The 27,637-nt window shown below is 43.7% G+C and overlaps 1 protein-coding gene across 3 annotated transcripts in view; it reads left to right on the top strand.

The window, feature by feature from the left end:
• DMPK (DM1 protein kinase) overlaps positions 1–27,637 on the top strand; it is an 809,400-nt gene that overhangs the window by 602,854 nt on the left and 178,909 nt on the right. For all 3 annotated transcript variants that reach the window (XM_086938460.1, XM_086938459.1, XM_086938458.1), the window contains exon 9: positions 10,286–10,365. In XM_086938460.1, the coding sequence (XP_086794586.1) occupies positions 10,286–10,365 (80 nt within the window). The remainder of the gene's footprint in view (positions 1–10,285; positions 10,366–27,637) is intronic.

The following is a 27,637-nucleotide window of genomic DNA, read 5'->3' as shown; positions in this document are numbered from 1 at the left end:
ATTAGGTAAAATCCCCTACGAATAGCTGTATCGAGCATATTTCCCGTACAAATCGTACACCTTAAACATCCCCGTATGTACTATGAAGTACGATCCGAACCCAAAGCAGATCTCCGTACGAATCGTACGAAAGACCATACGACTTAAAAATCCGTAAAAATTGCATTCGGAACACACAGTACGCGACATTCGTTCGGATCGAAGCAGCTTTTTCCGACCCAGCAAGTACGATTCGTCACGTCAACACTCCGTACGACTCTTTTTCTCCGGGAGCTCAAAAACGTCCGTAAAAGCAGATTTCTACTCGAACCGCATGCGAAACGGACCCCCCCCCCTCGGGTACGTGAGTACACTCCATGATTGCAGGGGTACAGTGCGTAGGGGACGTGCATCGGTGTACGGTGCATAGGGGTACGGTGCATACGGGTACGGTGCATAGGTGTATGGTGCGTAGGGGTACGGTGTGTAGGGGTACGGTGCGTAGGGGTAAGGTGCATAGGGGTACGGTGCATAGGTGTACGCTGCGTAGGGGTACGGTGCATAGGTGTACGGTGCATAAGGGAACGGTGCATAGGGGTACGGTGTGTACCCCCATGATTGCAGGGGTACGGCGCATATCTGATTGTGTGGCTCGCCGTGCGAATTGCTCTTATGATGTTTTCCATACGAATCGCGTCCTTGTTACCCGTTCTGGATCGTACCTGTCGGGCCGTACAGCAAGTTTACGATTCGTACGGTTCACCGTGAGGGTCCGTATCATACGGATTTTCCCCTGCTTTTCGTACGGTTCGCAAAGATTCTGACGTATTTTTTTCCTACGGATCGTACTATGCGAATTAGACGGATTTCTACGATTCGTACCTAAAGGGCTACAAATTTGAATCGTCGTACGGATTAGTTTCCCGATTCGGAATCGACCCCTTAATGTAAAATTTGTTCATAGCCCTTTCCCAATATATAATAGGAAAAATCACAATACACGTTAAAAAAAATACATACAGAATAGTTACAAAAAATTGAGGTAGTCGCAGTTTGAATTAATTTTCTTAGCCCTTATGGAGGCAAACTCGTTGTACTATAATACACTGGTTATTTTTCGGCTCAACCCATTGTCATGTGCAAATGTCTAAGTATACACCTCTACAGACAAGGTAAAATATTCCTTATCGAATTAAAAAGTGACCGCCCGATATAGGAACAGGACGGAGCAGGAGAGTAGAGAGGAAGAGATAATTGGAGGAAGAGAAAGAGCTTCTGTGAGTTGAAGGAGAGTAGGAAGAATTAGTCTTCAGTGTTCCTCTTAGGAGGCTCTTTGTGCGCTCTTGGACAATAAAGGATATGAGCATTATTATTGAGAAAGCTTGCACAGTGAATATTTCTGTAAAGAAATTTAGGAGGACTTCTCTTTTTGAAGAGATAAATCCAATCTATCCCAAAGCTTCCTATTAACCAGTTTATAAAACGTAGAGGAGTTGAGTGCAGTAAAATGACATCTGCGAGTGAAGACGACCGAAGTCAATCAAGAGGGATGTGATTGTTCATCAATCTTTTTCCATATATGTAGCACGAATTTTGAGGCCAGTGTCAGGAAAGATATAGAAATGTGTTGCCATTCAAGGATAGTCCTTCATAAGGGTTTAATCAAATCACAAGACTCTTCAATGCTGATTGAATCACCATTTTTCAATAAAGGAAATGATTTAGCTCTTCTTCAACCTTATCCACTAGAGGTTACCATACTCATACTTGAGCATCATGTGTAGTAGCCGTAGTCATAGTCATAAACTTTATTTCGATTTTAAAAAAAATCACAAAAGTTGAAACGACAAACACATAGAGGCGAAAGATAAAATGTATCTAACATGCCTCTTAAAAAGAATACCTGAAATTAGAACAGCCAACCTGGAATTTCATGGTAATACAATAAATAACTTAAAAACACTAAAATACACCCCGCCTTCATTATTTTAAATTACAGAGAATCATCAATACAATAAAGTGCATAGTGCTAGATTGATCATATAAAACTACAGGACATAGGCATGGACATTTACCTATGCCTCTTTCTTTCTAACAAATCACCCAGACCCAGCCCAGGTACTTTGCAACGGCGATCACAATGGACCCTTCCACAGATGTTATGTTATGTTATGTTGATATTATTTATGTTTTTAGGATCCTGAATGCCTCGCTGCTGGACCTGGTCCCCAAATTTGAACATATGGGTTTCAGCCATCAGGACCTAGGATTACGGTACACAGGGCAGGCAAAGAAGATATGTACCCAATGATTCGTTCAAATCAGGACAAAAGGGGCAGTTGCTGATATTGAGCTACACCATTTATTAGCGAAATCATTCGTAGGGAGTGATCCCACCCTAAACTGATGATACAGTTTCCTGTCTTATGGGGTGGTAATTAGATCCCAATAACCTTCGTATTTGGCTTCATGCTTGCTGTCAAGGAAGGCTTTAGACAAGGAGGGGCTAGTGGAAGCTGCATGATTAACATGTTCCTATAAGCTGCCTTTAGCTCAGTTTTAGTTAAAAATGTACTTTCAGCAGGGGATGTCCATGAGTGGCTCATCCCCATCTCACAGAGTGTATTTTTAACACACCTTAACCACAAAATGTTTCTAGTGACATCAGTTTCTCTAACCTCTAGTAGAGCCAGAGCATAGTGTGAAAGCTCAGGTGTCACCCAAAGCCTCCTCCAGTATGCAACTGGCCTGTAGTGCCACATCCCTAATCGAATGGCATCCCAGGTCTAAATATAGGGGTAATAACGGGGTGGACTGAGGGAGGCCAATTGTGTACCTCAGGAATTTGTTTTGTGCTACCACCAGAGGATCCAAATTGGCATAGCCCCACAGCTCTGCCCCGTATAGGATTGAGGCGCCAATTTTGGTGTTATAAATTTGTATCACGGGGCAATTGGTTTGGTGTGTGATAGTCTCTGCTCCTTCAGCAGAGCACCTGAGAGTTGAGCATGCTTGACAGTGAGCAAATCTATTTGGGGCTTCCAACTAAGTTTTTTGTCAATTGTTACCCCTAAATAAGAAAAAATCTCAGTTTGTTCTAAAGTACCTTCTTCATTTTGACACTGCGCACGATGTTCTTGTGGTTGTGTAGGACCATATATTTTATTTTGTCCAGGTTGACAATAAGATCATGGTCCTCACAGAACTTCTCGAATCTCGAGAGGGCACATTAAAGGCCCTGTCTCATCTTGGAGAGAATGAGGGTGTTCTCTGCAAACATGAGTAAAGGGATCTTAGACCCAACTAACGACGGTGCATCCATAGGAAAATTCTCAAAATATTGCACTACCTCATCAATGTATATTGAGAAGAGGGTGGGTGCTAAAATGCACCCCTGTCTCACCCCCTTCTCAACTGGGAACTTTTCGGTGGTACTTTCCCGCGCATCCCATCTCACCTGCGCGTAGTTATCGGCAACTTAATCAAAAGAGCCAGAATGTCCAGCGGCATACCTTACTTCAAAAAGTACGCCACATCTTGGTACGGGGAACGAGGTCGAATGCCGACTTAAGGTCGACAAAGGCTGCGTAGATGATGCCTCTGCCTAGTGCTATGGTACGCCAATATATGAGGATAAACCTGAGCACCTGATCTACAGTGCTAGTGCATGACCAAAACTCAGCCTGGAGATGGGACAGGATGTCACGTTCCTCCATCCAGGCCTGAATTCTACTTATTACCAACCTTGCTGACACCTTTTGTATACAATGAATAAGGCTTATGGGCCTATAGTTCCCAGGTAGGGAGCGATCCCCTTTTTTTATAAATGGGAAGTATAACTGCTCCTGCCCAAGTACCGGGCATGGATGCTCCATTGGCGATAGCATTCACAAAGAGCTGAATGTACGATGCCCAGGTGTGTATGTCATTGTGGAACAGATCAGCTGGAATGCAGTCAGGCCCAGGCGCCCTGCCTCTTGGGACTAGGAGTAGAGCATTTTCCACTTCTTTCTTAGTAAAATATAGAGTGGAAATGGGGTGTGGCATTTCAAACAGATCGTGTGCATCTCCAGCACATGTGAACTGGGCTTTAAAATGTGAGACCCACTGGTCTGGCTCCACGTGGTACGCTGCCCAGTGCTATAGGTGGGCATACCATACGGATCGCCCTTTAACTGCCCTTACCCCTTGTTCCAGACAAAAAACTTTTAGCTGGAGTGCTGCACTCAACCATCTTTTTATTACAGGAAGATCCAGTGGAGGAATGGACCACTGGGCGTCCTCCTCTGCATTAAAATTTATATCATGAAAATCCAGGGGTTCAAATGTGCAATTAAAATCGCCAGCTATTATTACATTTGTGTCACCTCTGTGTTCTAATAAAAAAGTATCTAAAAATGCTACCGTAGGATAGGCTTTCCCACCTTGCAAACCCCTTGAATAGACATTAATGAGTAGCAGTTTGGGAACATTTGCCTGTTGTAGCCAAATTATTAGGATGTCCCTACAATTAATGTTATTCTCCTCCATCTTGAGCTGATCACATTGTCTAACCCAGGTAGTCAATCCCCCTTTTGGTCTACCCGCTGCCCCAGTTCTGCAGCTTTGGAAAAGTTTAGATAACCTTGACATAATACTTGGTCCACGGCCCAAGTCTCTTGAAAAAACAGGATATCTAGCTCCTCAATGAATATAGACCAATCAACAGAGGCTATTTTTTGTGAAAGCCCCGCGATATTCCATGAAGCTAATTTGGGTCCTGTGGTGTGGCACATTGGAAAGTATGATGGTGTATGGTGTGGCTTTGGGCGGTAAGTTAAGGGAGTCACTGGGGATCTCTAAGCCACCCTGTGACGTCCCTAGATCTTGGCGCCCAACATGTTCCCACCTAGAGCCGGCCTTACCTGTAGTGATAGTTGAGCTACGGGAATTTACAATAGGAACCGGCGCTGCAGTATTTGCGCGACGACCAACCTCAGTGGTGGGCAGTTTTGTTGTATGTGCCGTTGCCAAACTATGCTCAGTTATGCCACCAGGATTTCCATTACTCAATGTGGGCTTTGGGGAAAAAAGATCTTGCTCTATTTTGGTCAGTCTTGAATCAATGCCAGACAGTTTAGTGAGTAGGGGATCAAGCATAACTGCAAATTTCTCTTCGAGTTTGGCTATAATACAGTCTTCAAAGTCACTAGACACCTCTTGGACATTCCCCAGATTGCTACCACCTGATAGGCTCGAGATACCTGGGGCTGGAGCGGCGTGGGGGCCACCCTTATTACCCCGAGCAGTCCCTCTTGTTTTTGCCACTTTACTGGCGTGGTGCGTGGTTTGGGGCAGTGCACACGCTTTCCTTTTTTTGTTTGTATTTGTGCCCTCCCCATCTTTGGTCTGCACAGATCTTAGTTGGCGTGTAAGGATCTTGGCAGGGGGAGAGGGGGCAGGAGATGGAATACTGACTAAATTGGATGTATCATTTGGTTGGGGCGCTGGGGACAAAGAAACCACTGGCGGCATACAGTCAGTTGCTAAATCTGGAATTAGCAAGGGACCGGGTAAAAGAGCTTCAGAGGAGGTTCCACGGGGTCTAGGGAGAGTCTCCTTTGGGTGAGCTTGATTTTATGTATTAGAACGGACTCAGCCCACATAAGAAACGCATTTAAAAAAGCACCTACAACCCCTGAGGTGCCTGCCCCCTTACGATTACCCTTGCTCATGACATCTTAGTAAAAAGTAAAACACAAAAAAGAATAAAGATGTATATAACACTACAAATAAAAAACAAAGTAAAAAACAACTGACCAAGTCCTGAATACTTTGAGATATCCGATGAAAGAGGGGTGGCCCAGCCCTGCCTCCTCCTGGCTCTGACGGGCGCGGACGGGCCCGCCCTTGGCCCGGGCTTGGCCCACGCGCGTTCTGTGCTGCGGGATCCCTTGAGAGTTTTTAAGCGCCTCCTAGCACTTTCTCTGTGACGCAGTGGTTGGCACCACAGGGAGGAAGCTGGGAGTTGTGGTCTCCGGCACCCGTTGATGCTCACTGGTAGCGGGAGCTAGGTGGTGGCAGGAGCGGCGTTGCAGTCCCCTCAGACTGTTTCCAGGAGGGTAAGACCGGTGCAGCAATGGTTCAGAGGGACCCGCGCTGCGGAAGCCCTTGAGCGTTTTTAAGCGCCTTCTGGTGCTTTCTCTGTGACGTGGTGGCTGGCGCCACAGGGAGGATGCTGGGAGTTGTGGTCTCCGGCACCCGTTGATGCTCACTGGTAGCGGGAGCTAGGTGGTGGCAGGAGCGGCGCTGCAGCCCCCTCGGACTGTTTCCAGCAGGGTAAGACCAGTGCAGCAATGGTTCAGATGTGTAGTAGCATTAGCACCGTCTTTGGGGCAGTTTCAAAACCTTGTCAGACTCAAATAAACCCCATCTAAACTTTTTTGTAAGGTGCTCAATGGATCTGTGAATAAATATAATTCTGGGTGCGAGATTAGTGTGTAGATTTTAGATTTGTAAAAGGAGTTAAATGTACTATGACATCTAATTTCTAACTCAAGGGCGGCTATCTAGTGAAATTAAATTGTTTTCACTGGGAGAGATTTATAAATTTAAAATGCATTCCAGTATTATTAAAGAGGCGTGATGGTTTAGTGATTGAGGCTAATACCTGAAATAGATGAGGTTGAATATTCTTGTAAGGGAATTTTCAGATGGCTAATTTCAATGGAAGTAAAACATAAATGTGCATATTCCTTAGATTGTGTTTACATTGAAGTGGAGAAGATGACAGCAGTAGTTCCTCTTCAAAGAGGTCCCCATATGCACTGACATTTGTTTGCGTACATAATTCTCATATTAAGGGTTTTCTTTCTATTTTGACGTGATGTTTAAGCCATAGTGTTGCCACGTGGAATTTTCCAAGTTTACATTTGTGAGGAAGCTTGGTGCACACATTTTAAAAACCTATATTCTATATCCCCAATAGGACCAAGTGAATTGCCAGAATGTCTCCTAACAGCTGACCCCACATGGTGTATACCACCGTGTAGCACAGGTGAGGTTCAGCTAGCACTAAATATTCTGCAAATGAATAAAGCCCCAGGTTTAGATAGGATCCCAGTCGACCTTTACAGAACTAAACAGGCAGTCTGGGTCCCCTACCAGCAATTACTATTCAATGCTATTGTTCAGGGACTTCAATTCCCGGGTACCTGGGCAGGTGCTGAGATAATTCCTATATTTAAAAAAGGTTCTCCCCTGGATCCGGCCAACTATAGGCCAATCAGCCTCATCGATGTGTCTCAAAAAGTTTATGCTAGGGTATTATTGCAACAGCTGCAGGAATGGATCACTGACCATGATATTTTGACCCCATTGCAAGCAGGTTTCAGGGCAAAAACTTCTACAATAGACCAGTTATTTAGGCTCCAGGTAATTTACTGGAAGCACGTTGTTTTGCAAGGAGGGAGCCTCTACCTAACCTTCGTTGATTTGAAGTCTGCATTTGATATGGTGGACCAAAACCAGTTGTGGAGTATTTTGCTGGCTATGGGGGCACCACCATACCTATGCTTTCAGCTTAAACAACTTCATGAAGGTACCTTCGCTAGAGTCAGGTATGGAACGAATGGCCAACTAACGGACCTGTTCCCCGTTGGGAAGGGGTTAGGCAGGGCTGCGTCCTAGCACCAGCCCTCTTCTCCCTCTTCCTAAACGGATTGATAGATGACCTACATGCCACCAAGGATATAGACTCACCGAAACGGGCCCACATTAGTTTTCCCGCATTGATGTTTGCGGACGATACCCTGTTGCTTTCAAAATCAGCTTTGGGTATGTAACGCGTCCTAAACAAATTTGCCCTGTTCTGTAAAAAAAGGAATCTTGAGGTCAACATTAATAAAACTAAATACATGGTCTTTAATGGTAAATCCATTAACTGTCCTCACCCGATGATGGAGGCCGGTCCCTTGGAAAGGGTGCCCACCTTTGTTTACCTGGGTTTAACTCTGACTGAACAGATGGGATGGGGCCCACAGACGGATAAGGCTAACTTAAAATTAACTCAGGCAGTCGGGGAAATTTTAAAAGTATATAAAAGCTGTGTTTTAAAAAATCTTAGTCCAGCGCTGGAAATATATAGAGTTCAAGCCAGATCAGCCGCACTTTATGGGACGGAACTCTGGGGGCATAAGCTCCGCAATGCCCTCACAGCTACTGAAAATAATTTTATAAGACAAATTCTGTCCCTGCCAAAAAGCACACCGCTGGTTTCTCTCTGGATGGATCTAAATGTTATCCCAATTGCGGAACTAATTTCGGCATGCCCGCTGCTATATTGGCGGCGGTTGTGGTGCACTCCAGAGCTGTCTAGCTACCGAGAGGAACTAAAAGTAGTGTTGTCTTCTCTAGGTGCAGGTAGTATACCCTGGCTTTCCTATGTAAAGCACTCCTTTAAAGCAATTGGCATGAAAAACCTCTGGGCTGATCCTGAAGTGTCATGCCAAGCCACTTCTAAGAAAACTTTGGCGTCTGCTCTGAAAGAGGATAACTTGACAAAAATCTTCTTGGAAGTAAAAACAACAACTCTAACGGATGGGTTTCTGGATTTTAAGAGTCAGTATACATTTGAGGGGTTCTCGATTCCATACATCCCACCTTAGCAAAGAAGTTGTTCCTTCAATTCAGATTTGGAACACTGCCTCTACATGCGTTTACTAACAAATGGGCAGGAGGCCCAAATCGCTTGTGCCCTGGGTGCCACTTGGTTGAAGAATCCTTAGTGCATGTCATGCTTTTTTGCGTGGCCTACAAATATCCAAGGTCCAAATGGATTATTCAACTCTGCAAAAATTTGGGCGTAGGGAATTATTTGGTATTTTTTAGGATCCTACAAACTGATACCAACCCGGTCTATGTGGTTGCGGTATCAAAATTCGTGTTTGCTATGTGGACAATTCGTAGGAATCTATTAAAATTGGAACCACCGTAAAGTAATGTTAGCAATTGACTCTCTGAAACTTTGATCCCCATGATTGATCCAAGGAATGATCGTTATGTATTTAGAGGGAGACTGACAGGAATGCTACTAGGATTGGGCGATTAAGATGTTAGTTTTAGAGTTTTTAGAATTTTAAGTATTTGTATAGCTAAATTATATTTTTAAAGATTATTTTCCTACTCTCTAATCCCATAATGATGAATGTGTAAAAATGGTACTAATTGTCCATTGCTTTTTGTAAGCATGTATTTTTGTTACTTAGAAATTTATCTTGGATCTGTATTAATAATTGTTGATAAATGAATGTGCTTTTATGGCTATATCTAGCCGCAATAAAGTTTTGAAATGAATGAATGAATGATTGAGGCTCATACCTGAAATAGATGAGGTTGAATATTCTTGTAAGGGAATTTGCAGATGGCTAATTTCAATGTAAGTAAAACATAAATGTGCATATTCCTTAGATTGTGTTTACAATGAAGTGGAGAAGATGACAGCAGTAGTTCCTCTTCAAAGAGGTCCCCATATGCACTGACATTTGTTTGCGTACATAATTCTCACATTAAGGGTTTTCTTTCTATTTTGACGTGATGTTTAAGCCATAGTGGTGCCACATGGAATTTTTCAAGTTTAAACTTGTTTGGTGTTATCTTTTTTCAAAGCTATACTTTGTGGATTTGACGCTTTATAAACTGTAAAGATATCATTAAAAATAACACAGGCAAGCCACATTTAATCCAGTATCCTTGATAGAGTCGTTTTCTTGCGAATTTGCATTTTTCAGAAAGTTTTGTTGTCTTTCTGCGGTGGAAGAGCAAAGTTCATGGCGATTCACAATTTTGAAACAAGCTTCCCTTTTAATTTTGGGAAATAAAACATGCCATGCCAGATACCGATGGATTATAATATTAGTAAAATAAAAACACAGGAGGCTTGGCAATAGTTGTATTCATTACATAACTCGTTAGGAGTGATTGTATTTAAGGCAATGACTTCACCGTATTTATGCAGGTAGTTATGTGAACAAAGGAAAATACCCTGGCAGCAGTGTGCATTATAATACGAATACCATTGCCATGTGAAGTGCCACTGTGGTGGTGCATAATTCACAGATTGTACCTTGAGACTACCATGCCGAATCCAAGCCAAGCAGCAGATGAGAGGATGCGTGTGTTGGGTGCTTGCAGTAATTGCGAAATAGATGTGAGAGTGATGCCCCTAAAAGCACTTAAGAAAACTGGACCCTATTTAAGAATACATTCTTACTGTATGTTGATGGTACAAGATATGTGTCTTAATGGTCATTTTCTTTTTCTGCTTTAGGAAACTCTGTCAGACGTCATCGACAGCTCTCCTTTGGGCGTCCATCTTCCTTTTGTGGGATACTCCTACACTGGGGTCAGGTACGTTGAAAACAGCACCTTAAGCATGTGTTGTGGCAATCCAGTCACCAGGTTTCAAGTATTTTTTCGGCCGATATCATGAAACTTGCTGTCCATTTTCAAGAAGTGGGCCTGACCGAAACCTAGAAGTCTGAGATCCTAGTTCTACAGAAATTTGCTTTGCTTCTTTCTACCATGTCTTTTTGTAGGAACAGTATCTTAGCACTCCCAAACACCGGTAGAACACAGAATCTATGAAAGAGCCTACAAGAGTACACCTCACAGCCAGGGCTATATCATGACGGTCGTTTCTGGCACCGCACAGAGCAAAGCACCTGTTTTATGAACCAGTAGAGGGTAACTTGAATTCAGTTACCGCAATATTTATCTCAGTTTTTTATTTGAGATTGTACATTGAAGAAAGTTAAACAAGGGTTGGCTCATTCTGTTTTTGAGGTGTGTTGTCTGAAAATAAAGCACTATCAACAACAAGAGACCTCACCTTTATCACACCTACGGTTAACAAAGATGACAATTCAAGGGTTTTCAATAATTTTCTTAAATCCCCTGAGTGTGTTAATTAGCACTACTCTAATTAGTCATGGTGTGTTACATTCTACTCTAAAAATTACAATCAAAACAGACCAAAGTTCACTAACAAAAGTAGTGAGGAAAGAGAGAGTGTACCTCACGGTAGCGACACCCGAGGGGGTTGCTGGCTGGTGATTGCCAGTTTACCAGCTTATCATCATTGGCCACTCTCTTTTTGTGTGCGGGAAAGCTAAGAAAAAGGAAAGTGTTCCCCTTTCAAAACAAAAAAGTGTAGTGAAAAGAGTGCAGCAACCGTGCTTGCTATTCAGAACTATGTGCTCAAAGAACCCCTGTGAGAACCATTGGACATACTTCTCACGTTTAAAATCTGGTAAGGCTTGCTAGCCATCCAATTTTAATCCGAGCTACAAACCCTCCCAATTAAAAATGGTTACCAATCCACCATAGTTACTTCTACGTTGCCAACATGTTTCGTTGCTAAAATTTCTCGCAACTTCATCAGGGCTAGTAGGAGTTCAAAAGTGTCAATCTTCACTCTCAGATTCTCCCAAGACCTGACGGTTACGAAGTCCCACGGTGTCCTAACGGTTGACCTAAAGGCAACGATGATACTATTGATATGTCAAAAAAACATAGAACTGTTTTAATATTTATGCACTTTTTTTTTATAACATTTATGAAATTTATGAAGAAGTATAAGGATGAAAGACAGCTCCATGTGGTGTGAAGAGTGTTATAAGGCCTTATAATAAGTACTGATACTAGTTTTCGAGAATGAGCATGGGATTGGCGCGTTTTAATGTATCACAAGGTCTTTTTCTATGCTTCAGTCTAAAGTTTATTAATGTAACCCAATATGGGTAGCTGGGATTGTTCTCATTTAAACAAATTAAATGAGAAGAATGATTGTGGGAAAACAGCCATTTATCCTCAGTATGCCTACAGGAAAGTGATCAACTCACCAATGAGCCCTCCCTGACAGTTGTCTCCAGGTTCCTGTTCTCAACGTGGGTGCCACAGTCTTATTAGTTACAATTAGAAACCACTAAATTAAATTACTTACAATAAGCTATGTTTTTCTTTGTCTCTTATAAAGAAAATATATTCTGCTTTGTAATATCTATATTTCCCAGGGAACAAGCAGAGATAACATACTGACAGAAATTTGGGTTGTGATCTATAGACATAATTATTAATAGTAGGAGATTGTGATGCTAAAATATTGTGTCATATCTATAAATCAATGGGAAATGAAGTGAGGTTGAATGCTCTGAATGCTCTGGAAATTCCTGAACCAGAATCGAGCAATCCTGCAGCAGACACTAGCAGATAGCAAGAGCAACTGTCTATTGAGCAATGCACTACAACTGAGTTGTAGTTAAGTAAAGTGTAGAACTAAAATGATTATACTATGCATCAATCTTATAGATACATATGCATATGCATATAGATACATATGCATCAATCTTCAAGAGATCGTTTAGTTTTTTACTATATTTTTAACTGCTGTAGTTTATTTTCTGACATAAGTGATATATTTGTAGCCTTCACTGATCATAATAAGATGGCACTAACAATGAATGAGGAATTTTAATCTCCACAGTCTGACGTATTTATTGAGGGACAAGTTTTGATTTAAAAAATAACTTAAAAATGTCTTGGTAATCAGAGGCCTCCATAACATATATCTAGACTCTACTCTAACAACTTTGACTCTTCGTCAGACTATCACATTGTTGCAAATTACAAAATAATCATTACAATGACAGATTATATCAATGCAGCTAAATCCCAAGCAATTGTAAAAACAGAATAAGGGTCAGAATCTCATATGGACAGTAGGGGAGAGATAATGTAAGAGGTCTTAAAATAAAATAATCAGAGAACACTATCAAATGTGTTGTACAGTTAGAATTAAGCAAATATTATACCTCAGAAGATACTGAGGCTGAGACAATGGGCTACAAAGGCTCACGTTTTGAACTACTTGACTAAGGTCACTAAATCTGGAAGCACAAGGGTGTTCTAAGAAAAAAATTTCAATTATTTCCAGTGGCTGAATGCAAAAGTCCACAGGTCCCATATTGGGAGACAATTGGATTGTTTACTGGTATTTCTTAAATGGAGCCCATGAGGTTGGAGAAAAAGATTTGGTCTAACTTCCCCCAAATCCATCACTTCAAAATCAGTCCTGGCAATACAACACTTTATAAAAGTAACAAGAGGAACGCACAGGGTCCAATGGTTTACAATTGTGGTGCTCCAAGCAATCCTGAGTAATGGGTAATCTTCTGAAACTACTCTTTGCTGACAGTTACCATCAATATAGGATTTGTCGATTCATGAAGGGGCTGAATATTCTCCGTATCCATAAAAGTGGGATCCCAAATGAATCATCAAAATTATAGATAGATAGTACTTCTGGATGCAACTGACAAAGTTTCAGTTTAAGAGCATCTTCAAGTTTTGGTAGAATAAAAGAAGCTATTCCCAGTGTGGACTCTCCCAAAACTCATCTATGTTAGATGGGACATATGCAGTGCAGTTACTAGCAGAGGAATATGTGAGAAGGAAAAGTCTACCCCACATTTATAGACTTCTTTTCAACAGAAGCAGGCTTCTCCAACGAGTAGCTCGTCAACCACTGGTAGCTCTCCAACTACCTGTAAGTAACCCTCCTGTGTGCAGTCCACCCTACTAAATTAGAGGCCTTTGCATGACTGAATTAATATGAGTATTCCAAAGTTGAATGTATTCGAGATGAAAATTTGTGTAATTGCAGAACTCATAAGCGATATTCGGAGAAAGACGGGCACATTTCCAAAATATCTAAAAGCTGATATTTGAGTGATAAATCATGTGGCATTGGGGAGACTTAAAACTAATGTATTGCCTTGATACTAGGCTTGTTGCAATCATAGCTATTATGTATTACTCACATAGAGGTTCTTAAAATTGACAAAACCTTTTCTACATTCCTGCTGATAACTCTGTCTGATGCACAGTGATGATCACAGTTGTTAATCTTGTATGTGGTGGCCAGTAATGTAATCATGAATGACTTGTCCACTCTTACACCAATAATAATAGCTTAGTAGCTCTGGATGATTTTCATGTAGCATAAGTAGCTCTTATTAGTAAAAGGGTTGGAGACCCCTGGGCTACAGTATTCATGGGGTTATCAGCAGGACTCCAGGAAAATACCTATAGAAGTGGGTTGCTCAACGGTGCTCAATCACCTGCAAAGTTTCCCCCAGACATGGTAACTCAAGCTTGAATAATCTTCTTTTTGGGCGGAGACACCATAATCTTAGATATGACTTAAGTCAGACTACAAAGAGGCCTCACCACTTTATTACCTTCTGGTACATGTTCCAAAAATTAACAAAGGAAATTCAAAGACTATAGTTTTTAGTAGGTTGTACAGGAAGAACTGTAATGTCTCCTGGCATTTGGGGGAATACAACATTAGAATTTGTTTTCTTCTACAGGTATTTGAGATTCATAATTGCTCCAACACTTGAGCCACTGTACACTTATACAACATCTTTCAGATAAAGGTACATCATTGAGTTATAATATTGACTGCGTATTACACAGGAACTTCCCATTTCTGTTAAGTGTGGAATTGAGGCTTCTCTTAGGGATGCCTAACGTATCCCAGTAGAAGAGGTATGCTTGCAACTTGGAATGATGGCCAGTTGTTTTAAAATTATGATCTAATAGGGAAATGGGCTTATAAAACTGCCAATTAAACACTTACTTCGTTAAAAAGGTTAATCAAATGGGACCTGGTAGGGTGATTACAAAACCCTTTACAAAAAATTGCATTTGAAATGAAATGAAATGAAAACGGGATTTATAGAGCGCATGGCTGCCCGGGGGCGTCCCAGCGCTGGGATTGTACTAACAACTGAGGGGGGAAACGGAAAAGGAAACAAAACAAAAAAAAAGGAAAGGTGTGCACAATTATTGTGGGAAAAGGTGAGTTTTGAGAAGCTTGCGGAATTTATTGTGGTTAAGTTCGGCGCGTAGATGGATTGGTAGGGTGTTCCAAGATATTGCAGCTGCGACTGAGAAACGGCGTCCTCCAGTTCGAGCTTTCTTGATTCTGTGAACCGTGGCCAGGTTGCAATGGGAGGATCGCAGAGACCTATTTGGTTTGTATGGGAAGAGCATGATTTTAAGCAACGAGGGACCTTGGTCTTGTAGAGCCTTGTGTGTTATGCACAAGGCCTTAAACTTGACCCTTTCACGGATCGGCAGCCAGTGAAGTGCCCTCAAGGCAGGTTTGGCTGATATTCTACGGGGGGTGCCTGTCAGGAGCCTTGCGGCGGCATTTTGAGTTCTCTGCAGAATGTTCATAGTTGCTTCGGGGGCTGACAGAAAGAGGGCATTGCCGTAGTCTAGCCGCGATAATATCAGACCTTGTATGAGAAGTTTTTGAGAAGGTGCTGGGAGCAGCGGGAGGATTTGCCTGGCCGAACGGAGTAGGCCTACGCAAGTGCCCGATGTTTTTTTGGCCTGGGTTTTCAGTGAAAGGTCCCGTTCCAGCCAAAAACCCAGACTTTTAAGCTCAGTCTTGGGTTGCGGAAGGGTACCCAGGCAGGATGGCCACATAGTGCTAGGGAGAGGTGATGTTTGATGTCCCAGTAGCATAAGCTCGGTTTTAGAGCCATTTAATTTCAGCCTTGAGTCACACATCCACTGGAAGATCCCTTCGAGACAGTCATGAAGGTTTTTGAGTTGGGCATTTTCTAGCGAGAATGAGACCACCATTTGGGTATCATCAGCGTATGTGATGGTTTTTATCCCAAAGGGGGTAACCACTTCCTCCAGGGGGGCCATATAGGTGTTAAATAGTGTAGGGCTCAATGAAGAGCCCTGAGGGACCCCACACTGGAGGGGGAAAAAATCAGATCGCTCGTTACCTTCGCAAACCTGAAAGGTTCTGTCTCTAAGGAAGGAGGCGAGCCAACAAAGCGCCATGTTTCTTACTCCCAAGTTGGACAATCGCTGGATCAGGATCTCATGGTCAACCGTATCAAATGCAGCGCTTAGATCCAGGAGGATCAGTAACACTGATCCCCTGAATCCAAGATGCATCTGGCTTCCTCCACCACTTGTAAAAGGGCGGTCTCGGTCCCCTGACCAGGGCGAAACCCAGTTTGGGAGGGGCGAAGAAGGTTGTTGGCTTCGAGAAAGGCTGATAACTGCTGGTTAACAACCTTCTCTGTGATCTTGCTTATCCCTGGCAGGAGGGAAATTGGCCGAAGATTTGATATGTTTTCTTTTAAACCTGCTTTATTTTAACATGCACGTCTAAAATATACAATTCATGAAATTATACTTCTGTTTTACAGTTCTTACTGCATTACATAACCACAACAAATATGAAACAACACATTCTTACCGGACTTTCATTCTGGTGAAACCCACAATTGTGTATCTGACAACGCATTATTGTGTAAGCACAGTCCTAAATGATTAAAAGGAAATTGTGAAAATAAATCTAAACAACAGTAATTAGAATAAACTAACACAAGTTAAAGTAAAAAAAAGGAAGAAAGAAGCCATGATCAAATATCACTATAAGATGACAGTTCTTCATGGCTGGTTTGATGGCCAGTTAATATTGTAGAAACATAAAGATGAACATCGGGCGGGAGATAGTGAGGCACTCAGTCCGATGGTGTTGCTGGAGGCTTCAAAGTGCTAAATCTGAAGGCACCATCATAGCGCATACATTACAATAAATGCACCAGCTACTATGCTAATATCCCAACCGAGACACCCTCCATCAGGAGTATTCCACAGTACTTGCATGGAGTCTCAATAACAGTTAGTAGTATATACCACAACTCATCTCCAATGAGTGCATTTCAGGTGGTATCTGGTGTCCTTCTTGGCTTTCAGTTCAGTTATCATTGCATCCCACAGTGTGATTCCCTCACGCCTTCCACCAGCATATCTAACTTCATGCAATAAAAAGTTCTTTTCTTCAGCCTGTTACAACAGTTCACAGGACTATGCACTCAACGGGGGGTTCTGCACCAACTTCCACTGCATCGCGATCTACTGCTTGGCAAACAATCATGCCAAGTTCGCATATCTGCCCTCTAGTTTCGAGGTCTTGGTCCGTTTGTACAGTCATAGAACATGTGCTACCAGTGAATAGGGATTTAATGTATCTGTTATCTGTCAACCTGAGTGTGAACAACATCTCAGAATTGGGAACGTTCAGGACAAGTGCATCACTTCGGTGTTAGAATGTCTACAGTGGAGCCAATCTCTGGGTGTGCCGGGATACATTTTGTGCCGTCGCTGGGGAGTGTAATGCTTCCTCTGCAATATTTTAGGTTGAATTTTCTTCAAATATGCATTGTGAGATACTCTAGATGGACACTCCAGCAACTACACCCTTTCTCAAGGTGTCAGCTGCCTTCCCAGATCATGTTTTCCAAGTCTCTCTGAGGGGATCACACTTACACTGAATTGCTGCACTAAACAATACCGAACTGTCACCGGTCTCCTGACACTACCGAATGTGAGTACGCATTGCAGCATAATGTGGGTGGGAGGGCTCAGCAGCTTCTGGTCTCCAAATCACTTTTACTGTTCTGGTCAGTGCCCCATATTTAAGAAATTGCTCGATTAGCAGGCTTGTACTCTGGCATAATTATTCAAACGGTATCAGTAACTGGTCTTTGAACAAGTCACCTAAGGGAGTATTCCACACCGGGTCCAACACCTCCTGTCCATTTCCATGCCTACTCTTTCTAATCCGGGGTATAACCACAAAGATAGTTCCAGAGAATACCCGGAGGACACGGCTCTGCAAGTCAAACAATGTCGCCAGCAGTAAGAGGATATATTAAGCAATCTAAACCTATCCAGATGTGGGCATCTAGCCTGCAAAATGCTGTGCATCAGATTCTTCCCTATCCACTACACACCAATGTAATCCGTCTCAGGCATTCTTTCTTCACTTGCCCAGGTCAACACCCACGCCATCTGTGCACCAAGGTAAAACAACTCGTAGCCCTGTTTTGCAAATTCCCCTTCAAGCTCTGAAAGCTGCAGCTTGCGCAGTGAGATTCTGCTCCCCCCTTCATATCAAATCAAACAATTATTTGTGAAGATACCTGAAGACATGACGAGGGACCTCCACTGTAGCGTTTGCGAAAAAGTGAAGAAATCTAGCCCCCAAATTCTTTTTAGATAGAGCAATTCTACCCAACTCCGACTGGGGCAGTTTATATTTCAGAATCTCCAGTGCAGTGATAGTGGAAGTTTCAGCCCTATTGATGAGATTAAAGTTGAAAAATACAGGACTTGATGATATTAACAAACAGGCCAAAATAAGATCTGAAAGTTTCCAAAAAATCCAATATTGCTGGTAGACCAATTATTGGGTCCCACAATAAATCAGCACTTCATCAGCACACAACGATGGTATCTGTGTATGACCCTGCACACTGAACCCACCCTCTATTATTAAGATTTTCTTAGGGTGGCTGCCACTAGCTCCAAAGGCCAACACGAATTGCAATTGGGACAAAGGGCAACCTTGATGCCTGCCCTACCTCACCTGTCAGGCCTCCAAGACAACTCTTCCTGTTTTCAATCTGGCTGTGTATAATGACCTTACCCTGCCCCTGAACCTGTCTCCAAACCACATCTGCTCCATCAGCACTTGGAAGAATGTGTTGAAGTTCTTTTCCATATCAATGTACACCAGTGCAAGAGTCCAAGGTCAGCAGAGAGTTTTGTACCAAGTGGAAAAGCCTACAGACATTAGAGGCAGCTTTCCTGCCTGGAATAAAACCTGATTGATCAAGGTATATTAAGCCAGTCACTAGGGGGAAAGTTTATTCACCAAAGGTTTGATGAGGTTCTAATAGTCCAAAATAACATGGATAATCGACAACATTACCCCACCTCTAACGGCTCCTTTCTATATTTTAGTAAGGGAATGTGCATATTTTGCTGTAGCGAAATTACAGCAAAATTCTGAATGACTTCGCAGAATTATGTGAGGAGCGCAACCCAGCATTTAGTGCCAGAAATGGACCAGAGGATGCATTTTGCACTAAGGAAATAGCAGTAAATGCAACAGAACAAAAACAGCAGCAGCCACTATTTCTCGCTATGGTTATTGTTCCTGTGCTCCTGCAGTAGGATTTTTGTGTCAAATTACACATAATCACGTGAATCAGGTATAATTGTGTAGTTTTCTGCAATTTTGCATCAAAGGAGCTATGCAAAATTACAAAAAAATACTCACGCGTATTTAAAATTTGACCCAGGCCTTGTTAAAGTGGAAGAAACTCGCATGGTCCAAGCTTTCTGACACCCGTGTACGCCTTCAAGAGACAGGGGGCAAGCTCATCCACATAATGAGCATAGAAATCTTAAGGCAACTCTTCCCCGTGCGTTTTCCAAGTAACCAGACATAGATAGCAACCTTTATTTCATCAACCCGGATACTTGAGTCAAGGTATCTATATGCCTCAATTGACAACAGTTTCAAGCAGGCTCTTTGCATGTATTCTCGCAGCCTCTCAGTGTCGTATGATCCCGTACTGTCATATAGCGTGGAGTAATACTGAGCCACTACATTAATGTCTGACCGCGATGTAATAATGCTGCATTCTACTCTGCATATGGCAGGCATGGATGTCTGTCTTGTGGTTGCCTATATCAGTCTGGTCAACAGTCTTTCATTCTTGTCACCATCACCATACTTAGGGCAAGATATACCTATAGGTATGGGAACTCAGGCTGCCCATGGCTTCTCTGTGTTCCAGCCTGGACTGCGCTAATTGTGGCCTCACCACGGGGTCTGTGAGTGCAGCCATTTCTTAAAATTATAAGTCGTCCTCCAGTTTACCAATGCAGCGTTCCAAACCTGTACTCACCAATATGGGAATCCCAATCATGACCCTCTCACCATTACCTTAAAAGCCTAGGGGCAGATTTTCAAGCCCCTTGCGCTACTTTTTCGTCTCATTTAACATGGGAAAAGTGACGCAAAAGTGGTGCAAAGGGCTTGTAAATCTGCCCCCTAGTATTCAAGTTGCTCCATTCTCAGCTGTGTTGCTATTCTCGTTGAAGAAATGCATCACAATAGTGCAGGGAGACTCCCTATATGGAGTATCAAGCCATGCTCCGCTGAAGACGCCACAGTGGGATCATACTGACATGCACCCCTAGCTTAGTAACAGCCTCGGCAGGCAGTGGTCCGATAAGGTCTAGTTAATGTACACAGTAGGAGCAATATCCACCAAGCATAGAACAGGGCATAAGTAAATCCTAGTGTACAGAGCATGCATGTGCAAAAAAAAGTAAGCCCGGTTCCCGGGATGCTAGGCGCGCCAGGCATTGGAAAGCTCCCAACTATTGAGCCAGCTAGTAAAGCTGTTGACCAACATGAGAACTTGAGTTGAGTTCCAGTCAATGTGGGAAACAATCTATCCAAAACCACAGATTTGACACAACTGAATTGTTCTAAGCACTTTGGACCGCATTGCGAGTGCCTTAGATGAAAGCGGTTAATTCCTCACACCAACAGTTAACCCCACAGAATGGCCTTTTAACTCTGTGAGTGCTGAATGAATGGGAATTCCAGGTTTACCCTTAGGAATTGTGTAAGAAATTAGGAAATAGCTAGGGAATCAGTAATTCCAGCTCCTGCTACCCTAGCAACCCCTCATTTTGCCTTCCACATTCACCCGGAGATTTTGGCAGATTTTAGAAGTCTAAATTCTGTGTGAAAGAAAACATGTCTATGGTGTTCCAGCAGATCTCACAGGAAAAAGGACTGACGACTTAGAGGGACAAAAAATAGAAGGGGGTCTCTATGGGGGTCTCTATGGATATGTTCATGGAACGTGAATGGCCTGGCAAGCAAACTGTTGGATGCAGACTTCATCAATTACATCAGGGCCTTTGACATAGTGGCTCTACAAGAGACTTGGTTGAGCAAACCTCCACAATTGCAAGGATTTCTGCGCTTCTACACAAGTGCACTAGCTGAGGCAAAGCACGGCCATCTACAGGGTGGCCTGTCCATATATGTCGCATGTGGGCTCAACTTTATTTTCCGAGACCTAGGCTCTCCTTCACCTGCAGTCCTAGCCATAAATGTAAGCTCTCTAGGCGTAACACGAGCAACGGATTTTAACATCACAATAATCAACGCCTACATCCAACCCAAATGGAAAGGCAAATTAATAAAAGAATTGTTCTAGCTGGTAGAAACTTACGTTTCAGAAGGACCATCAGCGGAGCACATTCTCACGGGTGATATAAACCTAAACCTAATGGGGTCCTCCGTTGATGCCGATACGCTCACACAAAACACAATCTGGAACATCCCAGGGCAAGGGGAGCCACTCTCGAGGAAACACACAAAAGCGGGACGGTTGGCTTTGGAGGAATTGGAACACTTGCACTTAAGAGAATTAAACGGCAGAACAAGAGGAGATAATCCCCCTGTGACAACATACTACTCATATAGAATAAACACTATACTAGACTATACCTTTGTCTCCCTTGAGTTGTTCCATAAAGTCATCCTATTTCGTTTAGGGGACTAAGGGGACAGCGACCACTGGCCACAAGAATTTGGGCTTAGAACAACAGTCCACATGTTCGAGGAAAGCCGGACTGCACAGGGAGCATGTGACACTATTAATCTCAAGAGAATCAAGTTTGGGCCAGCTATACAAAGTGCAAAAAAACAATGGATTTAGGCCCAGATCCTTGTACTGGGGTGAATGTATGACATTGTTCTACATTCTGTCCATCAACTGTGTTTTTTGCAATTTTCACCCCGAGTGTGCTGGGTATATTCAGACGTGAGTCCCAGGCTCTCCACACCACTGGAGTCAAGCTATCCAGGCTGATGAAGGCTGATAGCCAGAAACCGGTCCTTGGATGCTTGATTCCGGTCTGGGAAAAACATGGCTTGGTAGTTCGGACTGGACTGTTCCCATGAGGCACAGGGTCAGAGCTGATTTGCATATAGCCAGTGTCTAACCCAGGGTGGCGTGGAGTGCAAAAAATCGATGGATTTAGGCCCAGATCCTTGTACTGGGGTGAATGTATGACATTGTTCTACATTCTGTCCATCAACTGTGTTTTTTGCAATTTTCACACCGAGTGTGCTGGGTATACTCAGACGTGAGTCCCAGGCTCTCCACACCACTGGAGTCAAGCTATCCAGGCTGATGAAGGCTGATAGCCAGAAACCGGTCCTCGGATGCTTGATTCCGGTCTGGGAAAAACATGGCTTGGTAGTTCGGACTGGACTGTTCCCATGAGGCACAGGGTCAGAGCTGATTTGCATATAGCCAGTGTCTAACCCAGGGTGGTGTGGAGTGCAAAAAATTGATGGATTTAGGCCCAGATCCTTGTACTGGGGTGAATGTATGACATTGTTCTACATTCTGTCCATCAACTGTGTTTTTTGCAATTTTCACCCGAGTGTGCTGGGTATACTCAGACGTGAGTCCCAGGCTCTCCACACCACTGGAGTCAAGCTATCCAGGCTGGTGAAGGCTGAGAGCCAGAAACCGGTCCTTGGATGCTTGATTCCGGTCTGGGAAAGACATGGCTTGGTAGTTCGGACTGGACTGTTCCAATGAGGAACAGGGTCAGAGCTGATTTGCATATAGCCAGTGTCTAACCCAGGGTGGTGTGGAGTGCAAACAAACGATGGATTTAGGCCCAGATCCTTGTACTGGGGTGAATGTATGACATTGTTCTACATTCTGTCCATCAACTGTGTTTTTTGCAATTTTCACACCGAGTGTGCTGGGTATACTCAGACGTGAGTCCCAGGCTCTCCACACCACTGGAGTCAAGCTATCCAGGCTGATGAAGGCTGATAGCCAGAAACCGGTCCTTGGATGCTTGATTCCGGTCTGGGAAAGACATGGCTTGGTAGTTCGGACTGGACTGTTCCCATGAGGCACAGGGTCAGAGCTGATTTGCATATAGCCAGTGTCTAACCCAGGGTGGTGTGGAGTGCAAAAAATCGATGGATTTAGGCCCAGATCCTTGTACTGGGGTGAATGTATGACATTGTTCTACATTCTGTCCATCAACTGTGTTTTTTGCAATTTTCACACCGAGTGTGCTGGGTATACTCAGACGTGAGTCCCAGGCTCTCCACACCACTGGAGTCAAGCTATCCAGGCTGATGAAGGCTGATAGCCAGAAACCGGTCCTTGGATGCTTGATTCCGGTGTGGGAAAAACATGGCTTGGTAGTTCGGACTGGACTGTTCCCATGAGGCACAGGGTCAGAGCTGATTTGCATATAGCCAGTGTCTAACCCAGGGTGGTGTGGAGTGCAAAAAATCGATGGATTTAGGCCCAGATCCTTGTACTGGGGTGAATGTATGACATTGTTCTACATTCTGTCCATCAACTGTGTTTTTTGCAATTTTCACCCCGAGTGTGCTGGGTATACTCAGACGTGAGTCCCAGGCTCTCCACACCACTGGAGTCAAGCTATCCAGGCTGATGAAGGCTGATAGCCAGAAACCGGTCCTTGGATGCTTGATTCCGGTCTGGGAAAGACATGGCTTGGTAGTTCGGACTGGACTGTTCCAATGAGGAACAGGGTCAGAGCTGATTTGCATATAGCCAGTGTCTAACCCAGGGTGGTGTGGAGTGCAAAAAAACGATGGATTTAGGCCCAGATCCTTGTACTGGGGTGAATGTATGACATTGTTCTACATTCTGTCCATCAACTGTGTTTTTTGCAATTTTCACACCGAGTGTGCTGGGTTTATCAGACGTGAGTCCCAGGCTCTCCACACCACTGGAGTCAAGCTATCCAGGCTGATGAAGGCTGATAGCCAGAAACCGGTCCTTGGATGCTTGATTCCGGTCTGGGAAAGACATGGCTTGGTAGTTCGGACTGGACTGTTCCAATGAGGAACAGGGTCAGAGCTGATTTGCATATAGCCAGTGTCTAACCCAGGGTGGTGTGGAGTGCAAAAAAACGATGGATTTAGGCCCAGATCCTTGTACTGGGGTGAATGTATGACATTGTTCTACATTCTGACCATCAACTGTGTTTTTTGCAATTTTCACACCGAGTGTGCTGGGTATACTCAGACGTGAGTCCCAGGCTCTCCACACCACTGGAGTCAAGCTATCCAGGCTGATGAAGGCTGATAGCCAGAAACCGGTCCTTGGATGCTTGATTCCGGTGTGGGAAAAACATGGCTTGGTAGTTCGGACTGGACTGTTCCCATGAGGCACAGGGTCAGAGCTGATTTGCATATAGCCAGTGTCTAACCCAGGGTGGTGTGGAGTGCAAAAAATCGATGGATTTAGGCCCAGATCCTTGTACTGGGGTGAATGTATGACATTGTTCTACATTCTGTCCATCAACTGTGTTTTTTGCAATTTTCACCCCGAGTGTGCTGGGTATACTCAGACGTGAGTCCCAGGCTCTCCACACCACTGGAGTCAAGCTATCCAGGCTGATGAAGGCTGATAGCCAGAAACCGGTCCTTGGATGCTTGATTCCGGTCTGGGAAAGACATGGCTTGGTAGTTCGGACTGGACTGTTCCAATGAGGAACAGGGTCAGAGCTGATTTGCATATAGCCAGTGTCTAACCCAGGGTGGTGTGGAGTGCAAAAAAACGATGGATTTAGGCCCAGATCCTTGTACTGGGGTGAATGTATGACATTGTTCTACATTCTGTCCATCAACTGTGTTTTTTGCAATTTTCACACCGAGTGTGCTGGGTTTACTCAGACGTGAGTCCCAGGCTCTCCACACCACTGGAGTCAAGCTATCCAGGCTGATGAAGGCTGATAGCCAGAAACCGGTCCTTGGATGCTTGATTCCGGTCTGGGAAAGACATGGCTTGGTATTTCGGACTGGACTGTTCCCATGAGGCACAGGGTCAGAGCTGATTTGCATATAGCCAGTGTCTAACCCAGGGTGGTTTGGAGTGCAAAAAAACGATGGATTTAGGCCCAGATCCTTGTACTGGGGTGAATGTATGACATTGTTCTACATTCTGACCATCAACTGTGTTTTTTGCAATACATTGCATAATGGCGGGAATTGCAAAGGATCACTTCGAACTGAGAGCCGGATCAGACAAGGTCAAAAAGTGGGAAAGTTTCACTGATACAATGGCAGTCTACCCATCGAAAATCAAGCCAAAAATCCAACAACGAATCAGAGGCGCGGAATCGATATCACAATCGGCACTGAAAGAAGTCAAGGCCACCAAGAGAGTCATCTATCGCACTCTGAGAGAGCTACGGTGGAACTCTCAAGACACAGCATTACTAAATTCACAGCGAAAGCAAAAGGCTCTGTTGAAAAAACAAAAAAAGGATGCAAAAAGGGACAAAGAGAACTCCTTGTGGGCCAAATTATACGCTGACATTAAGCAAAACAACAGTGCTAACTTCTGGAGAACCATAAATACATTTGTTCATCCTAATAATGAGGGAATTAACTCCAATATCTCGGAGGCAGTCTGGACAAAATACCTTGGGTCTCATATCCAAGAAGACATAGAGTCCACAATGATTGGGGAAATCCCCCCTGGCGCTTCGGAAGGTTCTAAAATCAGTGCCGCATATGTAGGGACCAACCAGTAAGTATGGGCGAATTTTGCGAATCTCGCGTTCGCGAATTTTGCGGATTTGCGAACTCGCAATCCGCAAAATCCGCGAATTCTCGCGGATTTGCGGATTTTTTTTTTATGTTCGCACGGGTTTCTGCAAGTTCGCGAGGGTTTTGTACAATTTCGCAAATTGCGAAATTGTACAAAACACGTGCAAACTTGCAGCAACCCGTGCGAACACAATTATATGAAGAGAAAGAAGCTCCTGGTCACAGGAACAGCACGGGGATTGCGCTCATGAAAGTCAAGGATCCAAAGGCCTCTACCCAGCATCACAGCTGATTTTCCACAGTAGATTTGGGAAGAGGCACACCTGTCTCGCCTCGAAGACGCTCATGATTGTTTTTGGGCTAATGAATGAGTCACTGATTTTGAGCATCAACTAGTTCGAGCGACCATGCAAAGGCCGCCCTCTACCCAGCATCACAGCTGATTTTCCACGGTAGATTTGGGAAGAGGCCCACCTGTCCAGCCTCGAAGATGCTCATGATTGTTTTTGGGCTAATGAATGAGTCACTGAATTTGAGCATCAACTAGTTCGAGTGACCATGTGTGTGTTACTATGCAATCGCCCTGAAGGGCGCAAGGGTCCCTTGAGTGACCTGTGTAAGGCTGTGCCTGTAACTATTTTACAATGGCGCCAGCAAGCTGCCAGTGCCGTTGTAAAATAGTTACAAAGTTAGCTTGCACAGGAAGCACGTAGATAAAATAAAGCAGCACCTGCTTCGTTTTATCTAGTGGTTCCTGTGCAAGCTAACTTTGTAACTATTTTACAACGGCGCTGGCAGCTTGCTGGCGCCATTGTAAAATAGTTGCATGAGTGGGGGTTCAACTTTTGAACCCGTTACGCTCGCGGATTTTTTTTGCGGATTTTGCGGGAAATCCGCAAAATTCGCGAATTGCGGATTTCCCAAAAATCCCCAAAATCCGCGAGCGTAACGGATTTCCCGCTCATGCTTACCAACCAGACCATACAAGGCAAAATCGAAAATGACACTTTATCTGTTGACTCACCAACCAGTCGAATCATGATCATAAAAAGGCGAATAGGTAAGGGAAGGAGGGAAGGGGCCCCAGGCCCAAATGGCATACCACCTGCGCTATACAAGCAAGAAGCATCATTCTGGGCTGAAGCACTAGAACCACTGTTTTGGGAAATCAGGATGACAAATATTCTGCCGGAATCATGGAGAGGATCCATCATTGTGCCAATTCATAAGTCAGGGGATAGGTCAGAGCCTCAGAACTATCGGCTAGTCGCATTACTGGACAATGAGGCAACATTTTTCGCCGAAATGCTCCTGGAAGAGCTCCAGACCTGGGCAGAAGCAAAATCTATCATCCCGTTGAACCAGACTGGCTTTGCAAAGAACGTGGGGACGACCACAAATATAATAACGATGTCAATGCTCTTTGACAAGGTGGAAACAACTGGGAGCTCCTTGCATTTGTGCTTTATAGATTATAAAGCAGCTTTCGATCATGTAAAACGAAACAGACTATGGACCAAATTACAGAACTGGGGACTCCCCCAACCCCTCCTAAACCTCCTGATAAACCTGCATACTAACACCTGGGTACAGATCAAGCTGGGTGACGGAACACACTTGTCGCGACGCATTCCAACGGAGAAAGGGTTTAAACAAGGCTGCGTACTGGCTCCCACACTTTTCAACCTGTTTGTACCTGACCTTATACCAATATTAAACACCTGCAACTCACATGCTCCAAAATAGGGAGACATCTTAGTGCCATGTCTCTTATATGCAGACGATATAGTCTTGATCAGTAAAATGAGAGTAGGCCTCCAACACCTTTTGAATGCCACACAAGACTTCTCAAAAGAAAACGGTATAACAATAAATCTTGAAAAAACTAAAACCATCACCGTGAGCAAAAAAAGGGAAAAACCCTCAGTATGGTTTTGGGGCAACACCCGAATAGAGAGCACAGCGGAATATAAATACCTGGGTGTAAAAATTGACAAAAGAGGTCAATTCCTTGCACAAAGAAACAGCATTAGGCATAAAGGAATCGCTCTGGCAATCTCCCTTAAATCTTTGAATTCC

The sequence above is a fragment of the Lissotriton vulgaris genome, chromosome 9 (assembly GCF_964263255.1).
Source record: "Lissotriton vulgaris chromosome 9, aLisVul1.2, whole genome shotgun sequence".
Lineage (NCBI taxonomy): Eukaryota > Metazoa > Chordata > Amphibia > Caudata > Salamandridae > Lissotriton > Lissotriton vulgaris.
Note: the sequence above shows the minus strand (reverse complement) of the source record. Positions and strands in the feature narration are given on the sequence as shown.